This window comes from Anser anser (assembly GCF_964211835.1).
Source record: "Anser anser genome assembly, chromosome: 1".
In the NCBI taxonomy this organism is placed as follows: Eukaryota; Metazoa; Chordata; class Aves; order Anseriformes; family Anatidae; genus Anser; species Anser anser.
In genome coordinates this window covers 214,292,682-214,320,165 of record NC_139720.1, presented here as the reverse complement: position 1 = coordinate 214,320,165, position 27,484 = coordinate 214,292,682, and the positions used below count along the sequence as shown (strand labels likewise).

At 42.1% G+C, this 27,484-nt stretch overlaps 1 protein-coding gene across 3 annotated transcripts in view; it reads left to right on the top strand.

The window, feature by feature from the left end:
- C2CD3 (C2 domain containing 3 centriole elongation regulator) overlaps positions 1-27,484 on the top strand; it is a 52,118-nt gene that overhangs the window by 8,890 nt on the left and 15,744 nt on the right. For all 3 annotated transcript variants that reach the window (XM_083820947.1, XM_083820948.1, XM_083820946.1), the window contains exons 9-26: positions 1,380-1,595; positions 2,041-2,153; positions 3,822-3,940; positions 4,977-5,099; positions 6,786-7,247; positions 8,170-8,321; positions 9,674-9,917; positions 10,472-10,655; positions 11,668-11,848; positions 13,610-13,782; positions 14,798-14,915; positions 16,226-16,494; positions 17,343-17,432; positions 18,745-19,365; positions 20,008-20,325; positions 23,665-23,803; positions 25,263-25,330; positions 26,976-27,181. In XM_083820947.1, coding sequence (XP_083677073.1) covers positions 1,380-1,595; positions 2,041-2,153; positions 3,822-3,940; positions 4,977-5,099; positions 6,786-7,247; positions 8,170-8,321; positions 9,674-9,917; positions 10,472-10,655; positions 11,668-11,848; positions 13,610-13,782; positions 14,798-14,915; positions 16,226-16,494; positions 17,343-17,432; positions 18,745-19,365; positions 20,008-20,325; positions 23,665-23,803; positions 25,263-25,330; positions 26,976-27,181 — 3,796 coding nt within the window. The remainder of the gene's footprint in view (positions 1-1,379; positions 1,596-2,040; positions 2,154-3,821; positions 3,941-4,976; positions 5,100-6,785; positions 7,248-8,169; positions 8,322-9,673; positions 9,918-10,471; positions 10,656-11,667; positions 11,849-13,609; positions 13,783-14,797; positions 14,916-16,225; positions 16,495-17,342; positions 17,433-18,744; positions 19,366-20,007; positions 20,326-23,664; positions 23,804-25,262; positions 25,331-26,975; positions 27,182-27,484) is intronic.

The following is a 27,484-nucleotide window of genomic DNA, read 5'->3' as shown; positions in this document are numbered from 1 at the left end:
TGACCTGAGCTAAATTGCATTTTTTTTTCCCAACACAGAACCAATAAAGCTGCAGAATATTCTGGGATCAAAATTATTCTTTTTCTCTTGTGCTTTGACTATCCTCTAACTTGGGTGAGGAAGAAAGTTCATTTTTGGTTTTTTTTTTTGTAGTCAGATACACTTTTGGCTTATCAACTAGTTACGAAACTGCACATGCCACAAAGGAGCAAATGTCGTGTAACTTAAATGCAAACCAAAAGCCTGAAAGCCCTGCTATTAATCACAGAATCACACTATTGTTAATACTGAAATGCACTTTTTGAGATCATCCATCTCAACCTCCTGCTCAGGCAGAGTCACTTGGAGAGGTTCCCCAGGACCATGTCTGGTCAGGCTTTGAATATCTCCACAGGTGGAGACTCCACAACCTCTCTGGGCAACCTCTTGCAGTGTTTGACCACCACCCTCACAGTAAACAATTTTTTTCTAGTTATGATCAAGCTGTTTCAAAAAAAGCTAATTCGTATGAGATTTGAAATGGTATTTCTTTAATGCTGAATACATTTTAAAAGTTTACATGGATTGCGTATTTCCACACGTTTTGTTTAAAGAAGTAAAAATGATTCTAGTTATTTTATGTAATTTACAAAAAGAACCAGTAGCATTATGCTTCTTTGTTTGCTAGTTTGCGTGCATATGTACAAAAGATTCTGGATTCTAGCAAACAGACAGGAGAATTACAGTAAACAACAGTGAAATAGAAGTTTCTCTGTTTTATGTCCTTGTAACAACATCCTTCAAAAATCTGGTTATCAAGATTTACTAGTACAATACCAACAAGTATTAAGGTTTGTTTTTTTTTTTGTCCTAATACAGCTCCAGACAATTATTTCTAAAACTTTTCTTACAAATGCTGCTGTTTTTATATTCAAGTAAAATTCATATATCCAGAGGTGCCAGTACAAAACCATTTACAAGTCAAGCTTTAGAAATAAACTGTAAGTGAGATTTTAAATTATGACAAAAATCCTGTTGCTGTTCCTCTGCAGCAGCGATGGATCCAAGCTATTTCTTCTGCTTGTGTTGTGTAGGACATGAAAAAGAAAAAAAGCTTTTCTTTTCAAAGAGTTCACCTACAATAAGCATCTTTCAAAACTCCAGCAGCATGGAACGTGCTTTTTTCATTGTTCGTTTTAAGTAATAGACCCTTGGTACTGTATATGGTATGATTTCTGTTACAGAAACCACCAAATTTGTTGTAAAAGGTACATTAAAATGTGTATTTTAATGATCCATGAGTAGTTTTTAAATAATATCCTGCCAAGCTACAATTTTCCATTTGTACAGTCACGTTAAAAACATTTGCATCGACCTGATTCTCAGTTTTCTCTCTGCAGCTGCTCTCCTCTTAGACAACTCGCTCCTCTGGATGTTGGCACAGAAGAAGTTCGCGTCGCTTCCTTGAGCGTAGACAAGTTGGCTTTGCTGGGGCGAATACACCTGGCCAGAGTCATCATTGAAAGCTTGAGAATCCCTCCCGAGAGCACCCAGATTACACCGAGAAAGAAAGGTTTAATGGGGAAGCCTCCAAGGCCTGCATCAGTTAATAAGTGGTAAGGGGGATTGTTTCTCACCAGCTTCCTACCTGTGCCATGGAGGTAGATTTTCCTGAGGTCTGTTTTGTCACCAGTTTTACCTAAGCTCTTCTGACATAATCCCATTTCTCTGGTCGTCTCAGCAAACTGTATGCTATAGATTTCTAAAACATAGAGATGGAAATAATTTGCCCTGATGTGGTCTCACTTCAGGCTGTTTTTTCTAGTGCTTTGGAAAAGTACAAATGTGCTTTGTGCATGGCTGCACACTGCAAACAAAAGGCGTTTTTAGAGGCGAGTCTGACTTACACATAACCCATTGAAAGAATAAAATAGTTTGATTCTAAGATAATAGAGCAACTTAATAAATTGTGAATACAAAGTTTGTCTGCTATGTTTGGGTTCATTGCGTGCGTTAGGCTTCAGATGGAGTGTGATCACCCATTCGCTTTTTTATTCGCAGTACCTTCTTCGTTGAGTACCACTTTCCTGTGGGAGCCTCCAAGAACGAAAAAGGACAGGTCTCCGTGACAACAGAAGTGATTCGAATAGCTTCAAGTAAAATCACTGACGGCGGTAAGACCGTTATTTTTCCTCTCTTTTATTTAGTCCTGTTGAGTGTGACATCCGTTAGAAATTAGTAGCATTTTCTTAGGTATTTTCCTTGCTGCATGAAAAATATTCTGTTTTATATTACGATTGGTGGCACGTCTACAAACAGAGTTAGTGCACTGCAGGTAGTGGAATGCTCCTCTTTGGGAAGAGAGAATTTTTTTTTCTTCCAAGAACTAGTCACATTTCTTTTCCTAGGGACAAAAATAGCAGGTCAGTATGTCCATTCCTTCATGTCAACGTAAAACCGATATCCCTTCTGCAGTAATACTTAAGATGACAAAAGACTTTTATCTCAAATAAATACCTAATTCCTCCAGGTGCTGAAATATGTCACGTAACATGCGAGAGCTCAGAGAGTCTCCTGGATCCAAGAGCCCCTAATGAGTCCTGCGCTCCAATCAGTAGACGTTCATCTCGTTACTGAGTTACCGCTCCTTGTATCCCTGAGAATGTTTTAGTTTACATTTCTGTCCTTGATGAGCAGAAAATGATGCATGAGCATCATTCTGTGCCCAGTCTTCCCAGAAACTGGAATTCCAGCGTGATTTTCAAATGACTTTCCCATATGGTCGTTCATTGGCTTCGCATCTTTCCGTATTGAATTAATTCTGAGTTCTCCACCTGCGTACAGACAAAACTTCTGAACCTCGGCTGTTTGTACCACAGGGAGAATACAGGCTCCTGCGCTTTGTCTTGTGTAGGTAGATTCCAGCTCTTTGGAACTTAGAAAAATTGATGAGGCCAGAAATAGTTTGAAGAAGCCATCTAGTCAATCCAATGTGCCTTCATTTTTCCTGAGAGCTGCTTATCTCATTTATTCAAGATCCTGAATGAAAGAGATTCCTTAGCCTCCCCAGGCAAGCTATGAAAGTTCCTTCCTGTCAGCAGATTTTTCTTATATCAAACCTGAATTTTTGTCATCACAAGAATACTTATTTTATTCATTGTGAACAAGGAAAGCACACTACTTGGTCACTGTTACTGTACTTCTTGTTCTTCTCTTTTCCAGACTAAGCACCAACCCGTTCAGTCTTTTCTTGCAGATAATATTTTTCTCCTGAACCTGCGATTATTCTTGCATCTCAGCTTTTGACTCTGTCTTTATTCAAAGTGAGCCAGAACTGCCCTCCTGCTATTTCCTGGCCGTAGAAAATGAAGAACAGTTCAATTTGGGCTCGATGTTACTAAGTAATGCATAATTAGATGATCGTGTTTATATCGGAGGAGTGATTACCTCCACAAGAAAGCCTATTAATATTCAGTTAATTTTGAATATTTGTTGCTGCTCTGAGAGAGGGAAAAAAAGGTAATTACCCACTGACTCGCAGCATAATTTAATAGGTTGAAATGTTGAGAGATTCTTGTTGAGGGTTCTAGCAACAGCTCTTCCTCTTTCAGCTTCCAGCCCTTCCTGATCTCTTATTCTGGCAGTTGTGCAAGTGCTCTCTGCATATTTGTCCATCATCGCCAGAAGTGCTGTCACTTTCCTCTCCTGCCTCCTGACCTTCCCGTGTCTCTATTCACCCTGCATATTCTCTGCGGAGACTGAAGATTTCTCTGTTTCTGATCCAGCTCGAAAGACAGGTATTGATCCAGCTAAGAGCTCACAAGTCTCTGTCTTCCTTGCAGTGGTGAAATTTCAACAGCGGTTTGTGTTCCCTGTTCGTTTCGGTGGAACGATGATAGAGCACTGGTGGAGCTCTGACCTTGCCTTTAAAATCTACATGAGAAAAAGCACCCAGAAAAAGGTACTTGTTAAGAGTTGCTTATACTTTGTGTCCTGAAAAGCAAAAAAAGAACCTCTTGGTGTTTCAATTTCCTCCGGACAGTTATGCACCCAGAAGTGGCTTCTTTAAGTCTTAATGCAATGCTTCTTTTCAAGTGCTGACATCTCAGCCATCAGAGGCAAAACAGACAAAAGCAACGTGGCTCGACCGGGCAGCTTTTTAACCAACCGTTGGAGGGGTTAGGTAGGGAAATGACACTGTGTGCAGACGCTGTAAGTTGAACTCAGCGCTGTTCAATCTTGTCACCCAGCTAAATGATTTTCTGAGTTCAAGACTGACAAGCAAAAAAAAAAAAAAAGCCTTTCCCTCATCCTTAAAAACTGAGCTCTTGCTGTGGAAGCGCATTGGATCAATTACAGACATGAGTCTTCAGAGAGAGCACAGCTCGTTTAGGTGCACAGACTGAGTTAGCGTGGGTGCGCTTGATATCATTGCTCTGATTAGGGTAAGGGGAATAATGTGAGTTGTGAGAAATTGGCATCTTGTGCATCTGGGAAAAAAAAAAGATCTTTATTTTGGGCAAATAGATGCAAGTAACCATATTTGCATAATCGTCTGCGTGTGTTAAAAGTCGGCTGTTGGTGTTAACTCAGCCTAGGTTTTGTTTTCATCACCACCAAAGATATCTGGTCGTCAAAGATATCTGCCCATCTGTTCTGTTAGGAGCTTTTCTTTTAATGGATTAATAAATCGTGTCTTTAAGTAGGGAAATCTTGCTCGGTAATGAGGATTTGGAATGTTAATTTTTGTATTAATCTGGAACTGTTTACTGTCGGTGCTGCAAGAATTTTCCTTACAGTTTTCCTAGTGATACTTGGAACTGGAACTAAGGGAAACTTTCCTACAAATCCCTGTAGGTACCACTAATGGTGTCAAAGTGGGGAGGGTGAGTGGCTGACCATGGCTTTCCAGCTCTTTCGGAAGCCTTTTGCTTCACAACATGCCCGTAGTTGTTTAGCCCTGACAGAAATCTTAGAAAATAATTTCTTTTTCTCAGCCAGTGGCCGTTGGCTCGGCAGTGCTTCAGCTGTGCAAGGTTATTCAGTCGGAGTTGCTCACTGTCAGCGACGAGATACCTGTGGAAAAAGAGGGAGATCAGATACAAGTTGGACCACTAAAGGTATGGTTTTTTTACTACACACGGCTAGAGTTAAACTGTCCACTGTTACTGAATTTGGCCAGATGTTCTCCTTTCTTTTTTTTCCCCCTCTTTCTTTTCTGTTAATTTGCCAGGCCTCAGATATGGAAGTTCCTAAGTCCAATACAAGACAACATGAAACTTTCTTTTTCCTTGGGGTTTTTGGAAAAATATTTAGCACCTTCTCCAAGTCTAAGGATTTTGGTGTGTGAAGTTCCTCTGGCTGCAGGGTGAAACAAGAGTCAATAAGCTAGGGCTTGGGTACAGAAACCACTCTGCCAGCAGACTTTGAGTGGCTCAGGGCTGGGAGGTTTGGCAATATGAGAACAGGAACGCTGCAGCTCTGTGTTCCTTAGCTCCACGCGTGATATGAGCTGAGGCCTCTCCTGCCACAGAGGCCTGATGCTCCTGCCCTTGGTAGCACTTTCTCTCTTCAGGAGTTGCCTTTTTGAGCCAAAATTTCTTCTAGCAAGTTCAGCATCTGATTGAGAAGGTGTAACAGTTCTGCACAGCACACTGGAGAGGTTTGCCACTTCTGAGGATAAAGAGCCCTCTAGATTAGCAAACGAAGGGTGAAGAGAATATTTGGAAATTACATTCAGAGCTCCTCAATTATTCCAAGAGAACCTGAGCAAGGATTGGTTCTGTCACTTTGTAGTTCAAGGTGTGCCTGATGTTCTTTGTCACGGGGGCCTGTGAAACTTGTCGGCCTTCTTCCAGAGAAACTATTCAGCTGAGCAGCCAGTAGGGGAGCCACAGGGAAGTGAAACACAAAACGTTGAGGTTAGGTGTGGGAGGAGTTCACTGATAACAGGAGAAGAGAAATGGCATGTGGTACAGGAGACAAGGGAGCAGAACAGGATGTGGAAGGAGGCGCTGGAGGAAATTAGTGAAACAAAATTCAATACAAGAATTGTATTTTTAGGAAAATTATTTTTAGGAAAACTGCTTTTGGTCACTCTGTCTCTTAGATTTCACCCACTCAGTGTAATACCTACCTATCATCACCACGTGTGTCCAGCTATTCTGGCCAGGGCATGGAGGACAAGGGATGTCAGCTAAAGAGTCCACATCAAACTTCTTTGGCTGTTTCTGACGGATGGTCTTGAATGCCTCTGCTTTGGATGTGCCTTTTATACCCTTCAGCAATAGAATCTGTTTGGGATCTTTTTTCCCCAATATCTTGTCTCGTTCCTCCTAATTCTTAGGCATTTTTAGAACTCTCAATTCTTGAGTCTGATTACTTTGTTTCCCTTAACTGGGTATTTTATGGCTTGAGCCCTTCCTTCCTTTATCATGCTGCCTTATCTTCTGAGTTCAATTCGTTCTTCATCCTGTCATGTGTGAGGAAAAAACAGGAGCCCACAGAAGAGCAAGAACTTAGGGCCAGCTAAATCAGCAAGGAACGTAAAGGTGAAAGAACAGTGAAACAGAACATTGAGAAACACCTCTTTTTCATAATTTTCCTGAGCAGTAATTGCTGTAACAAGGTTTATTTTGCACTCACAGCTGTAGCTTGTAGCCAGCTGTATCTAAAGGTAAGCACTCCAGGTGATGATCTAACGCAGTTCTGGAACAAACCACGCAATGCTTTGTTCCTGAGTTCGTGTTGCAGTCTCTCGTCTTGGCACATCTTCTGATCAGCTCGATTTGCCTTTTTCAATACAGATGGCGTTAGAGCTCGCCGCTGACAACAAGGACTTCACCTGCACTGCTGCCAGGTCAGCAGTGGCTGCGCGGCAAGTCCCAGCGCACGCCGTAAGAAGTCCCCGGCTGGAATTCCGGGAGCCCAACAGGAATGGTGTAAACGCAGAGAGCTGCGTGAAATTTAGCAACCGTGAGGACCTGCAGAAGGCGGGAGCTTCCAGCACGGACGTTGGGTGGCCACCGCAGGCTGTATCAGCCTCTGTGGCCCGTAATCTGCTGGCACGGACACCTGCGTCTGAAGATTACGGGTTATTGCTGCACGTGCTGCTGATGGTGCCTGATGGGAAGGATTTCATTGCTGAGCAGTACGGGCTCCACGCTTCTTGCAACGTGTATTTAAACTGCAAGCTGCTCAGCACGGAGGAGGCAACAAGATCTGCTGTCATATGGGGCACGACACAACCTGCCTTTAATTTTTCTCAGGCAAGTCACCTTTCTGCCATGTTAAACTGATTTAAATGTGCTATTCCACACCGCCACCTGTTTCGAAGATGGTTTTACGTATGTAGGAACCTCTCTGCTCGGCTCTGCCCAATACACTGAAAGTATTTTCAGCATTGTTTTGGCTGCTTTGCACAGTTTGAAATGCAGCTCCTAGAATCACCCAAATAATAAATGAGACTCAAAGTACAAAAGAGGAACAGTTGGAGAAGTTTAGGTTAAAACTGGGCACAAAATTTGACATCTCCTTTCTTCTGCTTTGGAAAGAAAGCGTTGAGGACGGCATCCTAATATGTAAAAGTAGATTTTTTTTTTTTATTTTGTTCCATTCCTTGGTGTTCTCTTTCTTCTTAACAGGTTTATCAGCACAGAAGTGTGAGCTTCTATCCTAACATGGGCCAGAGCCTTCCCCCAGCAAACAGCAGAATTTCAGATGTTTAATAATTCGAGTTTGTGGTATTTTTCTCAACATATTTCCTTGGATAAGTCAGCACGCTCAAATGCGTTTGTTTTGTTTTTAGCAATGCCTAGTGATTTGTGAGACTTCTCGCTCTTCAACTGAAATAGTGAAATGTACAAATACAGCACATGGTGTCTGAAATAGTTGTCTGAAAGGATTTCGCTGTGGTTTAGTAAGCAGGCGTTGAAGTTAAAAGCAATTGTTCTTAAGGTAGTGTGTGATCATACGTTAAAATTTGTATAAATCGTGTTTATTCTCCTGGCTTGCTCTTTGCCAAGCCTACCAGTTTTCTGACGCTTCCTAGGCAATTTAATTTTTAATTTCCACTTCTGAAGCACACAGTTCTGTACGCTGCGGACTAATACAGTGCTACCGGAACTCTCTGCATGAAGCAAATAACTTCGAGCGTGTTCCGTGTCCTAATTCTGAATTAAACTCTTCCAGGTGATGCCTTTTTCACTGACTTCCAAGCGCTTGGAGCGACTGAAGAACAACGTCATGATTATCGAAGCGTGGAACAAGCTGGGAAGCCCTGGCAGTGACAGGCTGCTGGGATTAGTGAAGCTGCCTCTTCATCAGTTCTACGTCTCGTTCAAGTAAACAGCTTTGTTCCACGTTTTAGCGGGTCGGAAGAAATCCTAACGGGTGCTCAGGGAAAGAAGAGAAGGGTGGCATCTGAGGTGTTGTGGGAGGGTTCTTAGCAATGATTTGTAGCAAAAGGCGTTTTTGTCACGCTCGAGCTCCCTCTGACGCTTCCACGCTGATCAGTGTCTGAATAAATTCTAGTGTCCTGGTACAGAAATAGAAGCAGGCAGTGAGAAACAGACCCTGCGCCGCGCCAGGCTGGGATGCAGGTTAACTTGTGGAACTATGGAGGAGTAAAGCTACAAGAGATCAAAGTGACTGCCCAGGAAAAGCGAGTCCATGGGTGATTTTCCAAGGCTGTGACTGGTGGAGTGATTTTGTTCTTGGTTCTGCTCTGCCTGGATCCAATCGCTAGGGATGCTGCCAGTTTGCGTGGCACAGGATCGTGCTCGTGGTGTCAAAAACCTGCCTACTGCACGTCTTAATTGTTATTTTACCCAGTGGGTCTCTCCAGAGCTCTTTGTTCTTTTTGCTTCAATGTTCTGGCTTCTCGTTCAGTCAAATAAAACACCAGCTTAAAATAATTTAAATTAATAGCAATACCGGACAGAAAAGATTCTTTCCAATGGGAAGGGTTAGTTCCTTTTATTTTGGTCAGACTAGTCATAGGTGGAAATCAGCTGGTGCTGGAGCTGGCTCGCAGCTACATTATTAATTGTTAGTGTGCCGTTTGCTAGTGGCTGGGTTTTTGTGGTTGTTTTTGTTTGTTTTGTTTTGTTTTGTTTCATAGAGTCATAGAAGGGTTTGGGTTGGAAGGGGCCTTAAAGCCCACCTAATTCCAACTCCCTGCATGGGCAGGGACACCTCCCACGAGACCAGGCTGCCCAAAGAAGCAATATACATATATATTTTGTGCCTATCTTTTGCTTGTGTGTACCTTCGGTGTGTTATTAAAGGTTTTTGCACTTCTTTGGGAGATCGTCCCCGTCCCTGCTTGTCTTTCTGCCCAAGTCCATCTCCAAAGGCATACAACTACCTCATAAAAATCATATATGGCTGCAGTAAATTGATAGAGGTCTTGTTCCAGTTCACCACCTTGCTCACAGATCTCTAGGCTGGCTTATGATTAAGGCCACTTTGTTTTCCGAGAGCTTTCATTGCCAGAAATAGCCTTTTCCAGTCAGCAGAACATGGAGCTGAGCTTTATGAGGGCTGTAATGTGATGGGGCTGAATTCTGCGGGAGGAGAAATGGATTGGTTTCTGGTTACATTATGTTCCATCTAAAATGAGTTGTGTGATCGCGATCAAATACAGATGGCTCACTCTCACGCTTTGTTGTTTGTTTGTTTTAATCTGTTGTAGGGATCCAAAGATTTCCCACCTGCTCCTGCAAGCTCAGTATCCCGTGGTTGCTGTGGACAGCTACATGCCCGTGATAGATGTCTTTACCGGCAGTAAAAGCGGAAGCCTGCGGGTCATTCTGGCGATGGGGTCAGCGGATCAAATAGTGGCACTGCAAAGGCTAAAAAACGAAGAAGGAATGGTGCCTCCCATCACCCAGCGCCCTGCCCACTCTCTGGACCCTCCTCCCCCGAAGCCCACAATGGTATTGTTTGCTAAATTCCCCTTTTTTTTTTTTTATATTGCTTTTATTGCTGCTAAGGACACGTGAAAAAGAATTTTACCTTTGGGTTCACTGACAGACCAGTCATGCCCAATCTTTTTGATTTTATAACCGACTTTTGTTATGGATGATCGTGTTCTGTGCAAAATTATATTGTTTATACTCCTTTCTCGTCTGCTTTCTCTCCAGTCTGGACATTATTCCCCTTCTTACTGCCCTGCGTGTCCGCCCCTTCTATTTACATGACAAATGCAGTAAAAATAATTCTAGAAAATCGTAATTTTCACAGCCTAATTCTGTACCATACAGGTTTTGCCACTACGTTTGGGTTGTATACACATAGACTTTCAAGCTTTTTATGTGCTGTGGTTTTTGGTGTCTGCAGGAAAAAAATACTATCAGGCTTTCAGTATTTCTGTGAGCTTTAGGGAAAAAATGGCAGATGTCTGAGCTTCTTAGAATCTCATGTTCCTAATGCTTGTGCGCTCTTTCCTAAACAGTTTTCCTTTCCGTGTGCATTTTATTTGTTTTATTAGCTGTTAGAGAGAGAAGGGGAAGAACTGATGGAGCACGTCTTTGAGATTCACGTGGAGAGCGTGAAAGGACTCACCCCCCTGCAGTCCACAGTCTGGGGGGAGGCTGACTGCTACGTGCAGTACTATTTCCCGGTTCAAGAGCCTGGCTCTGGTGCATTGCAGGGAACTGAACTGCATGAGGATGGTAAGTTTGTTTTATGACACCTCCTTATTTAGAGCTTTAGTTAAATATCTCCTCAGAGATCAGCTCGGTACAGGTAGTGACCTTCTAGTACTTGGGCTCGGTCGGTAAATTAAAAGCTTGCTTCAGCTGAGGCAGGTGGCAAAGTTTCCAGCAAAAAAAGGTGCCTGGTTTTCAATCTATTCACGCAGTACATTTTTGAACAGCTTTGCAGGGAATACTAGGACCGTGTACGGTTATATTCAACAAAGACTTGGCATGCACAAGCCGTCTGAGATACTCAATTTTTATGGATACACAAGAAAAGACCACCTGTTTTAAATCCTTGGGAGTAGCAAGGAGTATTTAAAAAACTGCAGTTGTAGAAAAAGGACTGCGTTGGCTCGGTGTACTTTAAATCACTAATATATATTTCCTCTGAAAAATGACAGTGACGTTGTTCCATAGCAACTGCTGTGGGCTGTGTCAGCTTCCAGCCACGTTTAACGACAGTTTGCAGCCCGCGTCTCACAGATTCGTGGGTGAATTGCTCGGAAAAGAATTGTGAAGTGAAATTCAGAAGAGCAAGCATTTTGTCAGGAGGCTTTAACTTATCGTCCGTGGGTCCTGCCTCCTGAAGGACTGCAAAAAGGAGAGGGCTGGAACCCGCTAACGCAGACAGCTGAAGCACTAGGATGTTTCTGTGCCTCATGGTGTGGTCTGCACGGAGGCTTCCTGCACTTCCACCAGCCGAAAGCAGGGAGTTTCCGTAGAGCCATACGAACAGAGCAGTTTTGCTCTGATTTTGGCCAGGCTTTTTAGCACGTGTGTGACACTGCATGAATGTGGCCGCATTGCTTCCAGGCCCAGCACTGCTTTCCTGTCCCTACACAGGTCTTCCCAGCACTTCTGATTCTGCATTAACTTCCCCAAAACCAGTTCAGGTGTTTGAAACGTAGACTGTGATTGTCCTCTGATTCTCTGCTTGGATTTGAATTCAGCGGTGGCTGTTTAACCAACTCCGTTTGACTCGCAGGCATCAAGTTAAAGCCTTTTCGCACAGCAACCACTTTGTGCATTCCTGATCCTGTCTTTAATGATGAGCGTCACCATTCCTTGTTGGTTCCTGCCGATGTCCCAGTTCAGAGGCTCCTGGTCGGTGCATTTATGGCACCAGGAGCAGTCGGAGGAGGAATCCAGTTTGAAGTCTGGTGCAGGTACAGAATAACATCATATTCTTCGTAGATGTCACAGCAGTACAGATGGAGGCAAGTCTGTTACTGAAAAATCTCTAGCTGTGCTTATTGAATAGTAAGGGAAAAATTGGTTAACTCATCAGCATCTGGTGATGAATAGCTGCATTTAATATTGTTTAAGACATTTGAGCCTTTTTCCACTAGAAGTGCTGATTAGCCTTTTCTTCTTACAAGCTCATTAGCAAGCGTGTGCTGGCTAATAAAGCTGTAACAAGGAAAGGGTAGCATAGGGTAAGATATTTTGTTATTTTTTCCACTTTATTACCAGCATAGTGGTCTAAAAACAATGTTGAAATACTTGGCATGTCTACATTTTAATAGCACCCTGGCAATATGATTGCATTATTTTGTTCTTTTTCCATAATACAAGTCACTGGCTTCAAGAAAATACACCGTAAAATGTTTACAATATATAAATATATATTTTTTTTGTATTTCTAATATTCTTCTTAGATGATTGAAGAGTGTTAGCTTATGTTTGTGCCTATTTGCACAATGTTTCATGATGTAGGTAAGATGAAATGGTCTCATTTAAGCGAAGTTCAAATCATGACTTCTTTGGCAGCTGAAGCTAATTACTAGTAACAGAAAGCAGAGAACATAAAGATGGACAACTTTAGAAAAGCCTAATTAAAATAACTGTCATCTGTTCATTCTGTAGGAAACGAGCCAAGCTATTAAAAATTCCCAGGTTCGTTATTATATGCTGGATGTGTTCACATCAATGTTGGTAATGACCAGAGCAGCTGAAGTTACGAATTGTTAGTACCCGGCATCTCAAATACACACTTTTGTAACTTCAATTTAATCTTGCCCTAACCACTCTCATATATTGGCTAAGAGATTTAGGCTGTTTTGGTACAAAGGAACAAATTACTGAGCTGGAAACTTTTTGAGAATTATGTAGACGTCTTCTTGCCAGCTCGCAATATTTGAAATGAAAACAGCTTGCCAACAGATCCTAGTAATTAGGGAGGAGCTTAGATTCCAAAGATTCCAAATCATAGAGTTCTTGCTATGACACTAGCAGCATCTTGAATTCCTTCTAGAAGCATGGGGGGAAGGAGAGAAACCAGCAGGTGTACTACAACAAGGTATTGGGACTAGAAGTCAGGCAGTGCTCCAGCCAGGACTCAAACAGTCTATTCATTGCCCCAAAACGCAAAGAGAAACCCAAGTCTATGTTACTACCACATTACTCAGTCACTGCTGCTGAAAACACAGTGGATGCCTTTCTCCTGGTCTCCTGGTTCAGTAGATACGGTGCCAAACCTGGCTTTAAGCTGAGTGAAGCAGAGTAGCACAGTTAGAAACTGTCTTGAGTCACTTTATACACTCACAAACTGGCACCACAAATCTGTTCCACAAGTAATATTTTGATTTACTAACAGAAGCTGAGAGTGGGGAATATTGTGTGCTAGATCCTTCTCTTGTTTTCCTTTGGGATGCCAATTTTGAGTAGAGTTTTCGCTAGATGCCTGGCTACGACTAGTACAAGTGTACATGTGTAGCATTATCTACCTTGAGCACTTAGTCTTTTTTTTTTTTTTTCCTTTGGGAATTCACTTACATGGGCTTATCCCTTAGCTGTCAGGAGTCTAACAGGTCGTGTTGGAAGACACGCAAAATAGAGTGGACTTTTGTGTAGTTTTGAGAGAAATGATGATCACTTTGTCGTTGCCCAAGCAGCGTGACTGGCACTGCGCCTTTGTCTCTTCCCAGGTATTACTACCCCAATGTCAGAGACCAGATGGTTGCCAAAGGGACCTTGCCTTTGTCGCGGCTGTGTGCCATGGTGACTATGCAGCGTCGTGAGCAAATAGACATACAGACCTTTAATCTTCCGTTGGTCCCAAGGACTGATTCCTCAGAGGAGTTTCATCTGCGGTCTTCAGGTAAGGAAGGCTTGTGCTTTTTCACTCATCTATAAGATGAGAGTCTGCGTATTCACTGCCGAGATAAATTAATATGTATTTGTGTTGACAACTGATAATCAACCAGGGGTGTTTTTCCTCCCAGATTTCACTGGACTCTTCACCTAGTGAGAGTCAGTGAGAAATATGAGCAACCACAAAGTCCTAGCAAGTTTTAGAAAAGCTCTTCCTATGTATTGACTTGCTAAATTGCCAAATTAGCCTCAGTTAGGTTTCCCATGTGAGGTGAGGAATGGGAGGTCTGAAGGAGGGCTGTGCGTGGTATTTGGTATGAGCAGAGATGTCTTTCTGCTCTGCGGTAGTTCTTTCAAATAATACAGACATCAGCTCTGGGAAGGCCACTGAGGAAACCTCTACAACCTCTTTCCATCAGAGGTTTAGCATTAACTGTAAAAATGAAAGGCAACTTCTTGGAAAAAGTGGACATAAAAATGCAAAGAAAATCTGTGGTCGCAGAGGGAGTTCAGTGTACTTCAGTTATTTTGTAATAAATTAGCCACGTCAGAAAACCTCACGGAAGCTTTTGTCACTGCAGTGCTATTAAAAAGATCTGTTGAAGCACTGCAGTAATATATTTAAAAACTGTTACAATAAACGCACACATGAGGGCGCGTCTGGGTTAAAGAGGCCGTCCTGGTTTTACTATGTCATAAATTTGGCAGTGAGAAGGAGCCATTACGACCGTCTGATCCGACTGCCAGTAGGTCAGGCTGCAGGCTGCAGTCCTTAAAATCCGAGTGCCTCCAAATCTTTCGTGCCTCCTGTAGCAGCCCGTAAGGAAGCAGAGCACCTTGCACAGCCGGTTTCAACAATCTTTGATTCCCAGCTAAACCTCTCTGTTTTTTCCATATGGATTTTTTAATGCATTAATAGAGTAAATTTTATATTAAGAGTTACAACTGAGCGTTGATTCTCTTGGATGCGACTGTACAAAAAGCTGACCGTTTCCTTGCTTTCTTTCTTTCACTGAATCCAGGCTTGCTTGATGTGAGCGTGAGATACCACCGTTTTGTGAAAACAGCAGGAACAACCACTCGCGCTGTTTCTCTGTCTGTACAAATACACAGAGCAGCTGGTTTGCAAGCAGCAGCCAGGTAAAGCCTAGCCCTAAAAGAAAGATTATTTTTTTTCTCTTAAAATAACTTTATCTGGAGGCAGCAGGCTGAAACATTAGATTAGAACAAACTGTAACTGGCCAGCTTTCCATCTGCAGAGACCGAGATTCAAACTGGGTTCTGATCAGAAGTGAAAATATTTTTATACAGTGGTTATTTTTGTCCCTTAAACTGCAGAACAATGTAGTAGCAGTCGTACTACAGCAAGCTTGAGACTGTAATGTTGAGAATGAAGTAGTTTAGACTTGCAATGCTTTAGCAAAGCGAAGAGCTGGGAAAGACATCATATGGTATTCTTAGAAGCAAAGCTCTAGCCATAGCTTTTGGTCCCTCGGCCTTTTGTGCAGTATTACTTCCTTCCACGTTTTCCAACACTGAAGGGTGAAATAAAATGGTGTCTGTGTGGGCACTGGATCTTGGTGTTACTGATGCTATTTAAAAGCTAGCTAAGACTTGTTTTCTTGAATTTGACTGGGGAAACGTGGGTAAACTAACTGGTAGATGACACGTCTCTTTTCTCCAGAAGGCTGCTGCTGTTACTGCACGGTACCGCATGAACTTAATTCTTGAAAATTGCACATTCTAAGCGTAAAATAAAAAGGTGGAAGAGAGGGAGTCAATTCTGTAAGCTAAGAGAGGATGACTCCTCCTGTTCTAGAGTACTGCCCACTGATCTTTTTTTAGTGTTGCTGAGCTCCTGATCCTAATTAATTCAAGCAGAGTCCTTACAGTGAAGATCACTACCATATCGTGCTTGAAGAAGTTAATTTTGAATGACCTCCAAGCTCTTTATACATCAGGTGTATGACCTGAATAATACCTGGGTCTGTTCTATTGTAAAACACCCCATCTGTTCATTTCACCTCCTTTTGTTTATCAGGTATAAAAATAATTTAGCTTGGCCATTTACTTCCTTCTGGAGTAGGTTCTCTGGGAAGTTATCCTGCAGCTTTGTCTACAGTATGGGATGTTTTTCAAGGTGCTGAGTCTCAATGACTTTGGTCTCAGATCCTGACAAGGATAAAAGCACAGCCACCAGTGCTGGACCTTGTCATAGTTACTGTCATCATTTTGTATCTTTTCCTACTGTATTCAGATGAAAAAAATGATGAAAATAATCTATAGCAAAAACCTATTTTGACTTAAAATACAGGTTGTTTTGTCTCATCTTTTTTTTTGCCACAAAGACTTGAAAGCTTTGTATTAATTGAATAATTAATTGAAATTCTAGATTTCTCGTACTTTACGTTCATTCTCATCCTTGTTTTCTTTTTGCATGCTAAATGAAGAGCTGTGGCAGAAAAGAACCCTTCGGTCCAGTACTATGCAGGTGTGGGAGTTAACGCTTATGTCTCTGTGCACCTCTCCTTCCTACCTGAGACAGAGAGGCGCAACACACAAGCCGTGGCTCGTACTTTCTGCCCAGAGTTTGAGCACCACATAGAGTTTCCTTGTAACCTCATCATCCAGAAAAGCAGCGGAGAAGCCTCTTGTTTGGGAGAGCTCTTGCAGGCTGCCAATATCGTCTTCTCTGTCTACCATCAGAGCGTCAAGTCAGGTAAGGAGAAAAAGTGATTATAATGACTAAGTGTAGTTGCATGATGATCCAGTCCTTTAATTGTCAGTGTAGAAGACAGGCTATTCTGTGCAGTTGCTAATAGATGTCATTACCTAAATGGTCTTCCAGAGAAGGCTTTGGGGGGTACTGTTCCCCTTGCACAAAGAGTTAAGGCTTCCAGTGCTCCAGTTGATCAAGATCACCTTTTAAATGAAAAGATAACAATTAATAGTAATAGTTCTTAACTCTTGAAGCACACTGGCTTTGTATGGGTGTGCCTTATTGCCTTTGCTTTATGAACGAGGTAATGGAGGTTCAGAAACACGACAGCTTAAAATCCTCCAGTGATCCTATGTCAGATAAGCAAGATTCTTTCATAACACAACAACATACTGTAGAATTATTTTGGAAACAAAAGTTATCGAAAGATGACGTTGTTTCTTACTTCTGGGGAAGAAAAGTCAGAAGTGGCATGTAGAGTAACTGTGTAGTAAAGTACACCACTAGCTCCCCACTGATTACTTAGTGCTCACCTGTGGAAACATTCCCCAAAAGCTTCTCCAAATTCAGTGGTGGTGGAGCACGTATCCTGTAATTAATGTGCATTGGGAACACTTACAGACGAGCTTTGTTGACACCCCTGGTTCTCACTGAATTTGGCTTCATATTTTCTGCACCGTTTGTTTTTTTCTTTTTCCTTTTTTCATGGATTTAAAGTGTTTGAAGTATGACAGATGAGCTGTTTGCTGTTAAGGCGATGCAGCTTTCTTTCAAAGAAGACAGAGTCTGAATAGCTTCTAAATCTTCCGTTCTAGCTTGGTGCATTTACAAAATTATTTGTTTTCCAGCCACTGACACATTGGCAGCTCGGACATCAAAAGATTATCTTCTTGGGACAGTTACAATTCCAACCAGAGACCTACTGAGAAGAAGATCAGGTAATGCAGCAGTGTTACGCTACCAACGTTCCGTGTACATGCTATTGTAATTGCTTAAAACAATTTTGATTCCTATGGTATTTTTTAGACAAAAGTTCTCTCAGATACTGCACATCTTCATTAAAAATCCTGTATTAGAAAGCTCATAAATGAGATGTTGCTTGAAGATCAGTTTTTAGGGTGTAGGATCTTGTGCATTGAGTACAACTTACACTGCTAGCATGGATTTTTTGGAAACTGCAAGAGAGCAGCTATTTGCACCTTATTAAGAGTAAGGAACTGTACAGGCTAGAAACTGGAGACACTCATCAATTGACAGCTGAACTGGCTGAAGGAATAGTAACCTGCTTAATACTTTATTTGGTGCTCTTCATTTTCAAGTTTAAGATGGAAAGTTTAAGAGTTGTAGCATTCAGCGGAGGACCAGTGATTACTTTTGAGTTGTCAAAGCCGGAAACAAAAGCTTAGATTAAAAGCAGTTGAATTAACTTTTTCTTTTTTTAACTGAATGTAATATACAAAGTAACACTAGGTAGAAGAGGTAAAGATTTTGTGAGATACAAACACCAGATAGAAGAGGTAAAGGTTATGTGTAATATCTTTATTATCCCTCCCATAGATCAGGTTGCCCAAAGCTCCATCCAACCTGGTCTTGAATGCTTCCAGGGATGGGGCATCCACAGCTTCTCTGGGCAAGTTGTTCCAGTGCCTCACCACCCTCTTAGTAAAGAATTTCTTCCTTATATCTAATCTAAATCTACCCTCTTTAAAGCCTTAAACTCCTTGTCCTATCTGCGCACTCCCTGATAAAGAGTCCCTCCCCATCTTTCCTATAGGAAATGATGTTTTCGTTATCATAATGATGATTTTCATTAACATAATTATGTTTTCGTTATCATCTTGTTTATTTCTGCTTTAATTTCAGTGTAGCACCCATTTTCGCCAACCGTGAAGTCTTTGGTTTATTTTTAAGAAAATAGGAACGGAAATTTTTAAGAAAATCGGAAGAGAGGAGGAAAAAACTGAGAATGCCTGATTTTATACCTGGAGATTCATGGGATATAGTTTTATTGTAAAATGAGTATCGTTACTGAAATGGAAAGAAAAGTGTGTTTTGGATCAGCACTACCTGTGAGGTTGTCTGAGGTCTAACAATTTGCTGCTTTTTAAGGCTAGAAATGAATTCCAAACTCACAGGAAATAGACGCTTCGAGTACTGGTTCTTGGCTGACGACCAGAGTGCAGGATTTTTTTTGCTGACGTTTTCAGAGGGTAGGAAAAGTCTAATTAATTATGATCTCTTCTCCTGAAGGTATTACAGGCTGGTACCCCGTTACCCTAGCTGAAGATGTAACGCCTTCACGCCGCACAAACATCATGCAGGCCGTTGGGGGAGGACTGGAACTTTCTGTGACTTTTGCTCATCACGGTGACAGAGAGCGTGTCTTGGAGGCTGCGAAGCTTCTGGGATGGAACAGTGAGGAAAGCCCTGAGGACAGTTTGGATGAGAGTGATGAATGGGATCAGAGTGACGGTCCAGTGGCTGTGACCATTTCAACCCCAAGGGTATGGCTGCCTGTGCACTGTGTGCTGCTCGCAGGGCAGGCGCACCCGAACAGAAGCACCTACTGCTACCTCAGGTATAAGCTATACGATCAGGAAGCCACGTGGACTTCCCTTAGGAGGCCAAAATTGAGTGACGACGCAAAGAAAGTCACGGTGAACTTTAAGAAAGCAAACAAAGTGACCCTCAGAAGGAGCCAAGGGCTGATTTGGTTCTTCAGGGAGGAGAAACTAGAAATCCAGGTGTGGTGGGCATACGGTAAAGAAAATGACGCGGAAAGACCACTCGATACAGATCGTCTCATTGGATCCGCCTATGTCGACCTCGGAGCGTTAGCAGAGAGGTCAAGGAAAGCGCTGAGCGTTGGTGGTAAGTTCATAAAGAACGTTGTCATGTTCTAGTCCTCTTTATTGATGTTGCTTAAATCCGTAGTGAAGCAAAAAATGTACAGCTTTGTTTTGTCCTCGATGCAATACACGCTCAACTCCTCCTTTCATCGACGATAAACAAGGTTCGGATGCTTGCCTCTCTGGATTCAAAACCTAGCAAGCTTAAATGGGTGCAAAATTGGTAGCAATGATCAATAACAATTAGCCTAGCTGGATTAATGAGGTGTGTTCCTTGAGAATGGCAGTTTGGGCATCGTAATAGAGTGAGAATAGAATATCTCAAGAAGGCTGAAGGTTTGTAGTCAGAGCAAAGGACTAAGCAAGAGAAGATCATGTGTGTATGCAGAGGCGCTCTTCACAGGACTCGCAGGAAGTTGACGCGTTTTCAAACAGCAATCTGAACTACCAGTGAGAAAATGAAGTGCACCGTTTGGAGGTTTGGTCATTATTTTTACCTTTCCAAGCTGGTATTCTTCACTGTGTGATACCTGGCTTAGAAGTCACACTGAAAATCAAAATCGTTCTGCTGAGAGATCTTAAAATAATGAACTGGACCAGCTTTTTCCAAGATCCTATCCTTTCTTTCTCTTCTTTAGCTGGTTGTTTGTGAATTCTCTTGCAGGAGTTTACCCGTTGTTCAGATGCAATGCTGCAGACCTAGCAGGGGCTGCTGTACGTGTTCACGTTGCCCTTTCTTCCACTTCTGCTGCCCTGACCAGCGGACTTCACTGTGCTGAGGAATACAGCAGTAGTGAAGACGAGAGCACAGAGAAAGCACCCGACCCGAGCCAACAGGTCGCTGAAAATCATTGTCAGAATCTGGATATCGTAAGTGCAGAAATCCCCAGTGAGAAACCACAAGAAGGCGACGTGGAGTTTCTGGAAAACACAATTGCTGTCAATGTCCTTGTGGAAAGAGCAATGCATCTAAGTTTAAAAGGTAAACCACCACCACCTCCCTTTTTGCTGGCGGTGGCTTTGTTTTTAATTTGTATGTGTGTGTTTTTGTTTGGTTGGTTTGTTTCCTGGGTTCTGCTCCTTACAGGTACTGCAAGGAGCAATTTACAGACAAAAAGCCCAAGAATTTTCTTCCATCTTACTCCAGCAGTGAATGAATGCAGTGGGTTTTGTTCTTGGCTCACAGTATTGCAACCCTGAGACCATTGCATCATAGAATAAGTGGAGGGGAAGCAGGAATTTAAACTATTCAGCCCCTCTCTATTAATAAAAACCAAAATATAAATGATATAACGTTCACTGTTACAGATGACAGCTGAATTCTGCAGTTAAGAATTACCAGAATAACTTAACCCCGAGATCCTCCTGTCTCAAAGACTCTTGCCAATTTGCATTTTTAGCATATAATCAATTTGTAAAGCTGGCTTTATTTGTGCTATCTGGAGGCTGCCAGCCGCAGCACGGAGGAAGGGCAGTGTGAGGGCAGAGCAGCCTGAACTCCCCCAGGCTTGTCGCCCTGCTTCTCGCTCTGTACGGTGGGAATTACAGCGACGTGGCTGCTCACTGTGCTGAGCGTGACCGAAGAATTCCCTTCGCTTTTAAATTTATGCTAAGCGTATTAAAATATTCCTTCCTAGCGAGCGATGTTTGCTTCTGGATGTGCAGTAAGGTAATGTGGCGAGTTTCCAGTTTCAGAAGCCTTGTTTGCCTCAAGTTGCGGTCTATAAACGAATCTGGTTTATTAAAGGTGAGAAGTGCCTCACCCTTCACCTTGGGCACCTTTAATGCTGCACGACTTGCTCACTTTGTGTTTGCTCAGCACTCGGAGCGATCAGGTCTCTTTTGGACCGTTACAGATGCAAATATGCGGTGTTACCAAATATGAATAAGGGACTGACTCGAGGTGAGCTTACTGGACATGTCTCCCTTAAAATCAAATAGTTCCTAGTCTAGGTGACATGGCAGAAAAAAGCCCTCAGCATTTTCTGGCATGTCACAGCTAAGAGAGTCAAAGAGAAGCCATAATTTAATTCATTCTGATCCATAGTGAGCCCCACAGGTGGCTTTTTTATAATCAGTGATTCTATAATCCTTTGGAATTCGTAGCCTTTGGAAACTTGATGCAACATTATTTGCCACTGCAAAGTTCTGGGAGTGATAAGGAGGTGTCTTTTGGAGGCGTACGCTATGGCAATGTTTCTGTCTTCAAACGAATTACCTTCTCTTGATATTTTTAGAAGTAACTCACCGTGAGGTAATGGATACACTGGAACAGTGCATATATATAAGCTGGTTACAACAAGAATTTGCATTCTTCAGGATGAGGATTGCATTACCATGTTACAGATAAAAAGGCTAGGATACATTTCCAATCCAGTAGGTAATGGATGTTAAACTTCCTGCAGTTTTGGAAGAACTACTTAAGACACACGATTTTCAAAAATTGAGTGAAGTTACAAAATGTTTTCCCAAGTCTCTTGATATTTTTTGGTGTTCTGGAGTGACATTTCCCATTTTTTTTCTTTTTTTTTTTAAGATCTTCCAAAAATACAAAGAAAAGAACCTACATTTCGTAACGTCAGAAAGGAATGAAATTACTTCTACTTCGACTACAAAAATTGATTATTATTTTTTTGTTAGGTCTGCCTTTACATGCAAGAGCCGGTGAGCTGGTCTAGACAGGTCCTCGTTTCTCTAAGCTGATGTCACATAACCTACGCCTGTGTTTGACTTGCCATGTCTATCGTCTTGCCAAACTGAGAGGATTTCTGTGTGGCATGTTTTAACTGAAGCCATTTTTCATATTAAAAAATATTTTTTTAAAAAAAATCCTCTTCTTGGTTAAATCTTCACGGTTAAGGGATAATAAGTGAGCGGTAACTCCGTAAGCTACAGCAAACTAATCGCATTTATTTTCATGGCGAATCAGACTGCAGGAGAAAAGAGATTTTTGTAGTTAAATCAGATTCATACTCATCGGTTTTGATCGTTCTGGACAGCGAAGTCTTAGAGAAGTCCGAAGCCACGTGCAGAGTCCTTGGAAAGCAGAGTTGAGGAAGCAATCTGTAACAACAGGGCGGTATCTGATGGCAAAGCGTGACCTTGTTTCCCCTTGGCTAAATCCATTTCTCCTAGCAGATTTTGCCAGCTACCAATTCAGCATCTCAACGGCTCCATTAGCAGTAAAATGCTTCTACAGCTCTGCAAGCCAAATTAATCTCGCTAAAGTGACAGTGACAAAGAGGGTCCGAGCCTGGAGGAAGGGTCGCATGCAGAGGGAAGGTAGCAGGGAGGTAGAAATCTTCTGATTCCTTCTCTGAATTTCCTAAGTGCCTTTGCAGGTCACCGTCCCCCACAGAGGCCCTAAGCCTCCCTTTTGAGCTGCCATTCAGCGCGGGTGACTGTATAATTTCTGCATCTCTCATTCAGTACTTTCTAATCCATAATATTCAGCGGCATCTAGGGAATATCGAGCTCCGTCCCTTAATTTGATCTTGCGTTCCTCTGATTATAAACTTCCTGCCTCTAAGTGCAAGCACACCCAATTATATCGGACTAGTTCATTCATTACGTGTTTTCTCACGAGTGTTTTCCCAGCTCATTTCAGGACAAATGAGGGAGGAAGTGGTCATATATCCAACCCTGAACTGTGCTTATGCAAGGAATTTCCTAAAGCTTTCATAGGTGCATTGCAGAGTGAATTGCAGCCCTAGTTGCTCAGCTCAGCAATCACAAAGATCCACTTTGGGTATGGAGTAAAACCGAAGTATTTAAAACCAAATTAAGTATTTGCTGAAGCTACTTCGTACAACTTCAGCTGCTCCCTGTGTAGCTCCCCGGGCTAGGGCATGAAGGCGATTTATTTTTCCTTCCCTATTGATGTTTTGACCAAAATATTAAGGCCTCATCTACACGAGATTGTTTTTTTTCTCACATTTCCTACTGATGCAGTAGCAGGGCTGGTGGGAGCACACAAGCACTTTCTTAGTAATCTAGTGCTGGAATAGGGTCCCAGGGATCTGGGTATTATTCCTAGCTTTGCCTTTGACTTCTCAGATGATCTTGGGCAAACGTTTTCTCTGTTCCATCCTTAAATATTCCGGTTTCTGTTCTATAAAAGGTTCGTGTAACGTTTGCCCCTTTTTGTAAACCTAAAGTATTTTCAGCTCCGCCAGTGAGAAGGAGCATTTCCTAGATGGTGAATTTATTTGTTAATGAACAGTTTTTCAGTGCTAATCCTTCCTTTACTTCTTTCCACAGACGTTATTAATAAGCTTTTTATCCTTCGGACAAATCCGACTTTAATTCTGTGTGATTTCAGGGAGTCCTCTGACAGAACGGGAAGTAACAGCACCCAGCAGCTGCGTGACGTTTGCTGTTGCTGGCGCGGATGCTCCAGTAAGCACTTCGGTGATAGAAAACACCGACTCGCCCGTCTGGGACTTTCAGCAGCAAGCGAGGTGCGTGGTGTGGACTCGCACAGACGTGCTCGCAGAGCCTCTGGGTCTGTCAGCCAGTGGCTAGGTGTGAAAATAACACACCCAGTTAGGGGTGCCTTTCTGCTTGCTGCTTTATTTCCTGCTCGTGGGTGTTATCAGCTGTAAGCCTAGACTCCCTCTCATTCAGAGGCTCCAGCTTTTGATCCTGCGAGCTCTAAAAGGTGCTTCGGCCAGCTTTGAGGAGCAGTCTTGTTCAGCTTCTCTCAGCTACAAATGCGTATTTCCATGTTTTACAATTGCCACGTGCTTACCCTGGGTAAAAAGTTACGCGAGGAAGCTTGAGCTTAAAGCTAACATGAGGAAGGGCATTTTGACCTGCACTGAACCTTGGCTCCGCTGTGTTTTTGTGGCTTAAGACCTTGGATGAGTCAGTTTGTTTCCACTCATCCGTAGTTTCTCCATCTAGGGGAAGGGGCTGGTAATGGCTAAAGGTCTTTTGGGAAGATAACATAAAGATTTGATCCAGTTTATTGGCTTTTTCTGTACATTTTCCTTCGTTTCATGCTTAGCAAACTGGCAAATCAGTATAGCAAACACAGCTCGGACTGGGGTATCAGAGCCTAGGTTGGAGCGGGTGAATTGACCACTGCAAAGCACCTCAGCTGATGAGTTTGTACCTTGTAATAGTCAGTAATAAACCTGTGTTTGCAATCTTGTTGTTTCTCCAGAGCTTCCATACCAAATCTTAAATGAATGCCAAAGCTATAGCCAAGGGTGTTTTCTAAACGAGGTGAAACAAGTCAGATACAGGCAACAGGAAAGCTTACCTGGTTTATTTTGTCCGTCACAAAACGCTTGCAAATCCCTCAGTCACTCCTGCGACTGCACAGGAGTGCGCTTTTCCTACCAGACTGTTGAGTTGGGTTTTTGGCATTAGGGAATTGTAATATGAAGGTGAAACCTTTGAAGGGCAAATAGCTGAAGGTTAAAGGTTTGTTTCAGAGGTTGCTTATGCCCCAACTCGTATCTGAATTGCTTTAAGCAACTTAAAAGCTGCTCCGCTAAGATATTTTTCATTTCAATGTTCAGGGTTTGGTTTGGTTTGGTTTTGTTTTCCAGAAATCAGCTTTCAGATATTACAGCTTTCAGCCTTAACCCCAGTGTTTTGCTGTCTCCGTACTTACTGAGTCATGAGACTGTTTCTCTTTCCTAAAATTCCTTGTGGTTTCCATGGCCTAACTTCTAAATCTACAGAAAGAGTGAGGAGAGGGAAACACTTCTTGAATAATCAAAAGCCCAAACCATGTAAGATAGTTATGCTTTTGAGGACTTGGTGATCTTTTTTTTTTTCCTGCTCATCACTCCAGGAAGAAACTGACTTGTCTGGGTAGATACAGTGTCACTGAATCTTCAGAGACATTTTACTGTACTTGCTCTTTTTCCTACTTCCCATAACGAAATATGATTTTCTTCTTCGCAGATTATCCAAAGAACTTCTGCTGGATCCACAGCAAACCTTGGTCTTCAAAGTGTGGCATAAAGCAGCAGGTAAAATTTGTAGGGCTCTATTGGGAAGAGAGTTTTTCTGCATCCCTTTTCTTGGGTGACTTTACGTAAATTAAAGAGTGGAATTGTAAAAATATTTTTGGCTTTGCACTAGAAGAATACTGTAGATAAATACACATTGATTTCCTGCCCCTCAGCACCCTTCTTTTCCCCATTAATCTTCTGGCAAGGTTTGGTTCATTTGCATTTCCATTTTTTAATTTGACAGCATTTTAGAGGCTGGATTTTCCTACGGAACATACATTCTTTACTGTGTTTTTCATCTGCTGTTGCATTCAAATAATGTTATAGTGGCATGGGTATGTTTTAAGAATTATTTTTGTGTCCAGTATTATTTTTTGTGTCCAGTATTAGCAGTCACTGGGTCAGTTGGAGGCCTAATAACAAATACGAGCTTTTTGTAAGCATTTTTACTGAACCTTCTATGTATTGTTAAATGATAAAAGTTACTGCTAACGGGCCAAATTGGTATTTGCTTGTTTTGCTGCTAGCCCAGATGCTCCAATATTTAATGGATACCAGCCCAGCACATGTTTAAAAGTCTGTGTGTTTATTGTTGGGAAGACAGCCCTGCTTCTTCACTTCAAACTGCTGTGTTGTGAGCTTTAAAATCTGGATCTTTTCCCCCATTTCTTTTCATGTATTAAAGTTCAGCTGGCAGAATTTTTGCTTCAAAAATAAACTTCCTGCGTTAGTCAGCCTTTCTCTGCGTTGTGCAGAGTGCCGTGTGTACACAGCGATTCTCCTGCCAATCCTTCTCCCTGCCCTGGTCTTTCATTGTTTCTGCAGAGACATTTTTAGCTGAACGTAACTGCTAAGATAATCCGAGTGACATCCTCTTCTTGGGTAGGATTGTTTGTTTGACAAATTCGCAAGACAGAAAAGACGAAATGTCGCACAAGAAACGAAACAGCGTAATGCCAGTGGGCATTTTTGAAAGTTTAGGCAACACGAGAAGGGAAGAAACGTGAGTTTCTGAAGTGAGAATGCAATTCTGGAGGCAGAATGCGTTTGCTGAGATCGTCAGATTGGCTTTCAGGTTCATTTTTACAGGCCTCTGGCTGGCTTTTATTTCTAGCCCATTTTCAAACTGAATATTTTTCACTTTATTATAACCCTTTGTTAACTAGTCCGTCTGATAAAGTGTTAGATAGGCTGTGAACTACCCTGATGTCCTTCCTTACACCTGCAGCAAGGCCCCTGTTCTGCTGTGAGCTACCCCAGTGTCAGCATTCAGGTTATCACAGTAGGGACAGACATTTTGGCTTATCTGCAGGGACAAAGCTGTTCTAATTGCTTGAAACAATTTTTCCTTCTCAGCCAGACACCATAGGTATCTTAGTTTGAAGGCTGGTAAAAACAGAAATACGAGTTTCTTTTTATTTTCTTAAACCCTATTCTTTACACCACTTTTTTTTTCACTCTTTTCTTGTTCCTCATCTCATGAGAGCTCAGCCTTTAACCCTTTTGTCTTTTTCTTTTTTTTTTGAGTTTTATAAGATGTCTTTCCCTGTAAAGCTTCGACACATTTCAAGGCCCGTATAACTGACTGACTTCTGGCATTTCTGAAAATGTTTCGTTTTCATACAGCTTAAATTAATATGTGCTTTATATTCCTCTTCCTCAGAGACTGAGCGGGTGATAGGATTTGCATCTGTGGACCTTTCTCCTCTTCTTTCTGGCTTCCAGCTGGTGTGCGGGTGGTACAACATTACAGACTTCAGTGGGCAGTGCCGAGGACAGATCAAAATAGCAGTTTCCCCCCTTCAAAACATAAATAATCTCAAAGAAGAAAAGCAGGCGAGGATTCGGACCCAGACTCCAAATTCTTCAGTATGTAGCTGAATTTCCTACCCTATGCGTATCAAATTTTATCAAATTAGACTCCTAATAATCAGCACTGACTAGGTTTCTGAAGAAATGAGCAAAAAGCACATAATCCATTCTTTAAGAATATCACTTTCTAGTTCCTTAGTACCTGCAGGACTACAGTAGTTACAGCGCTCAGTTAAACCTTGGTCATGATCATCTCCAGTGGCTTATATCACTCTGCTGTTACCTGATGGGTGCTTTTTTAAAATTATTATTATTATTTTATTATTTTTTACCGTTAGGAGGTGATTCTGTGGTTTTGGG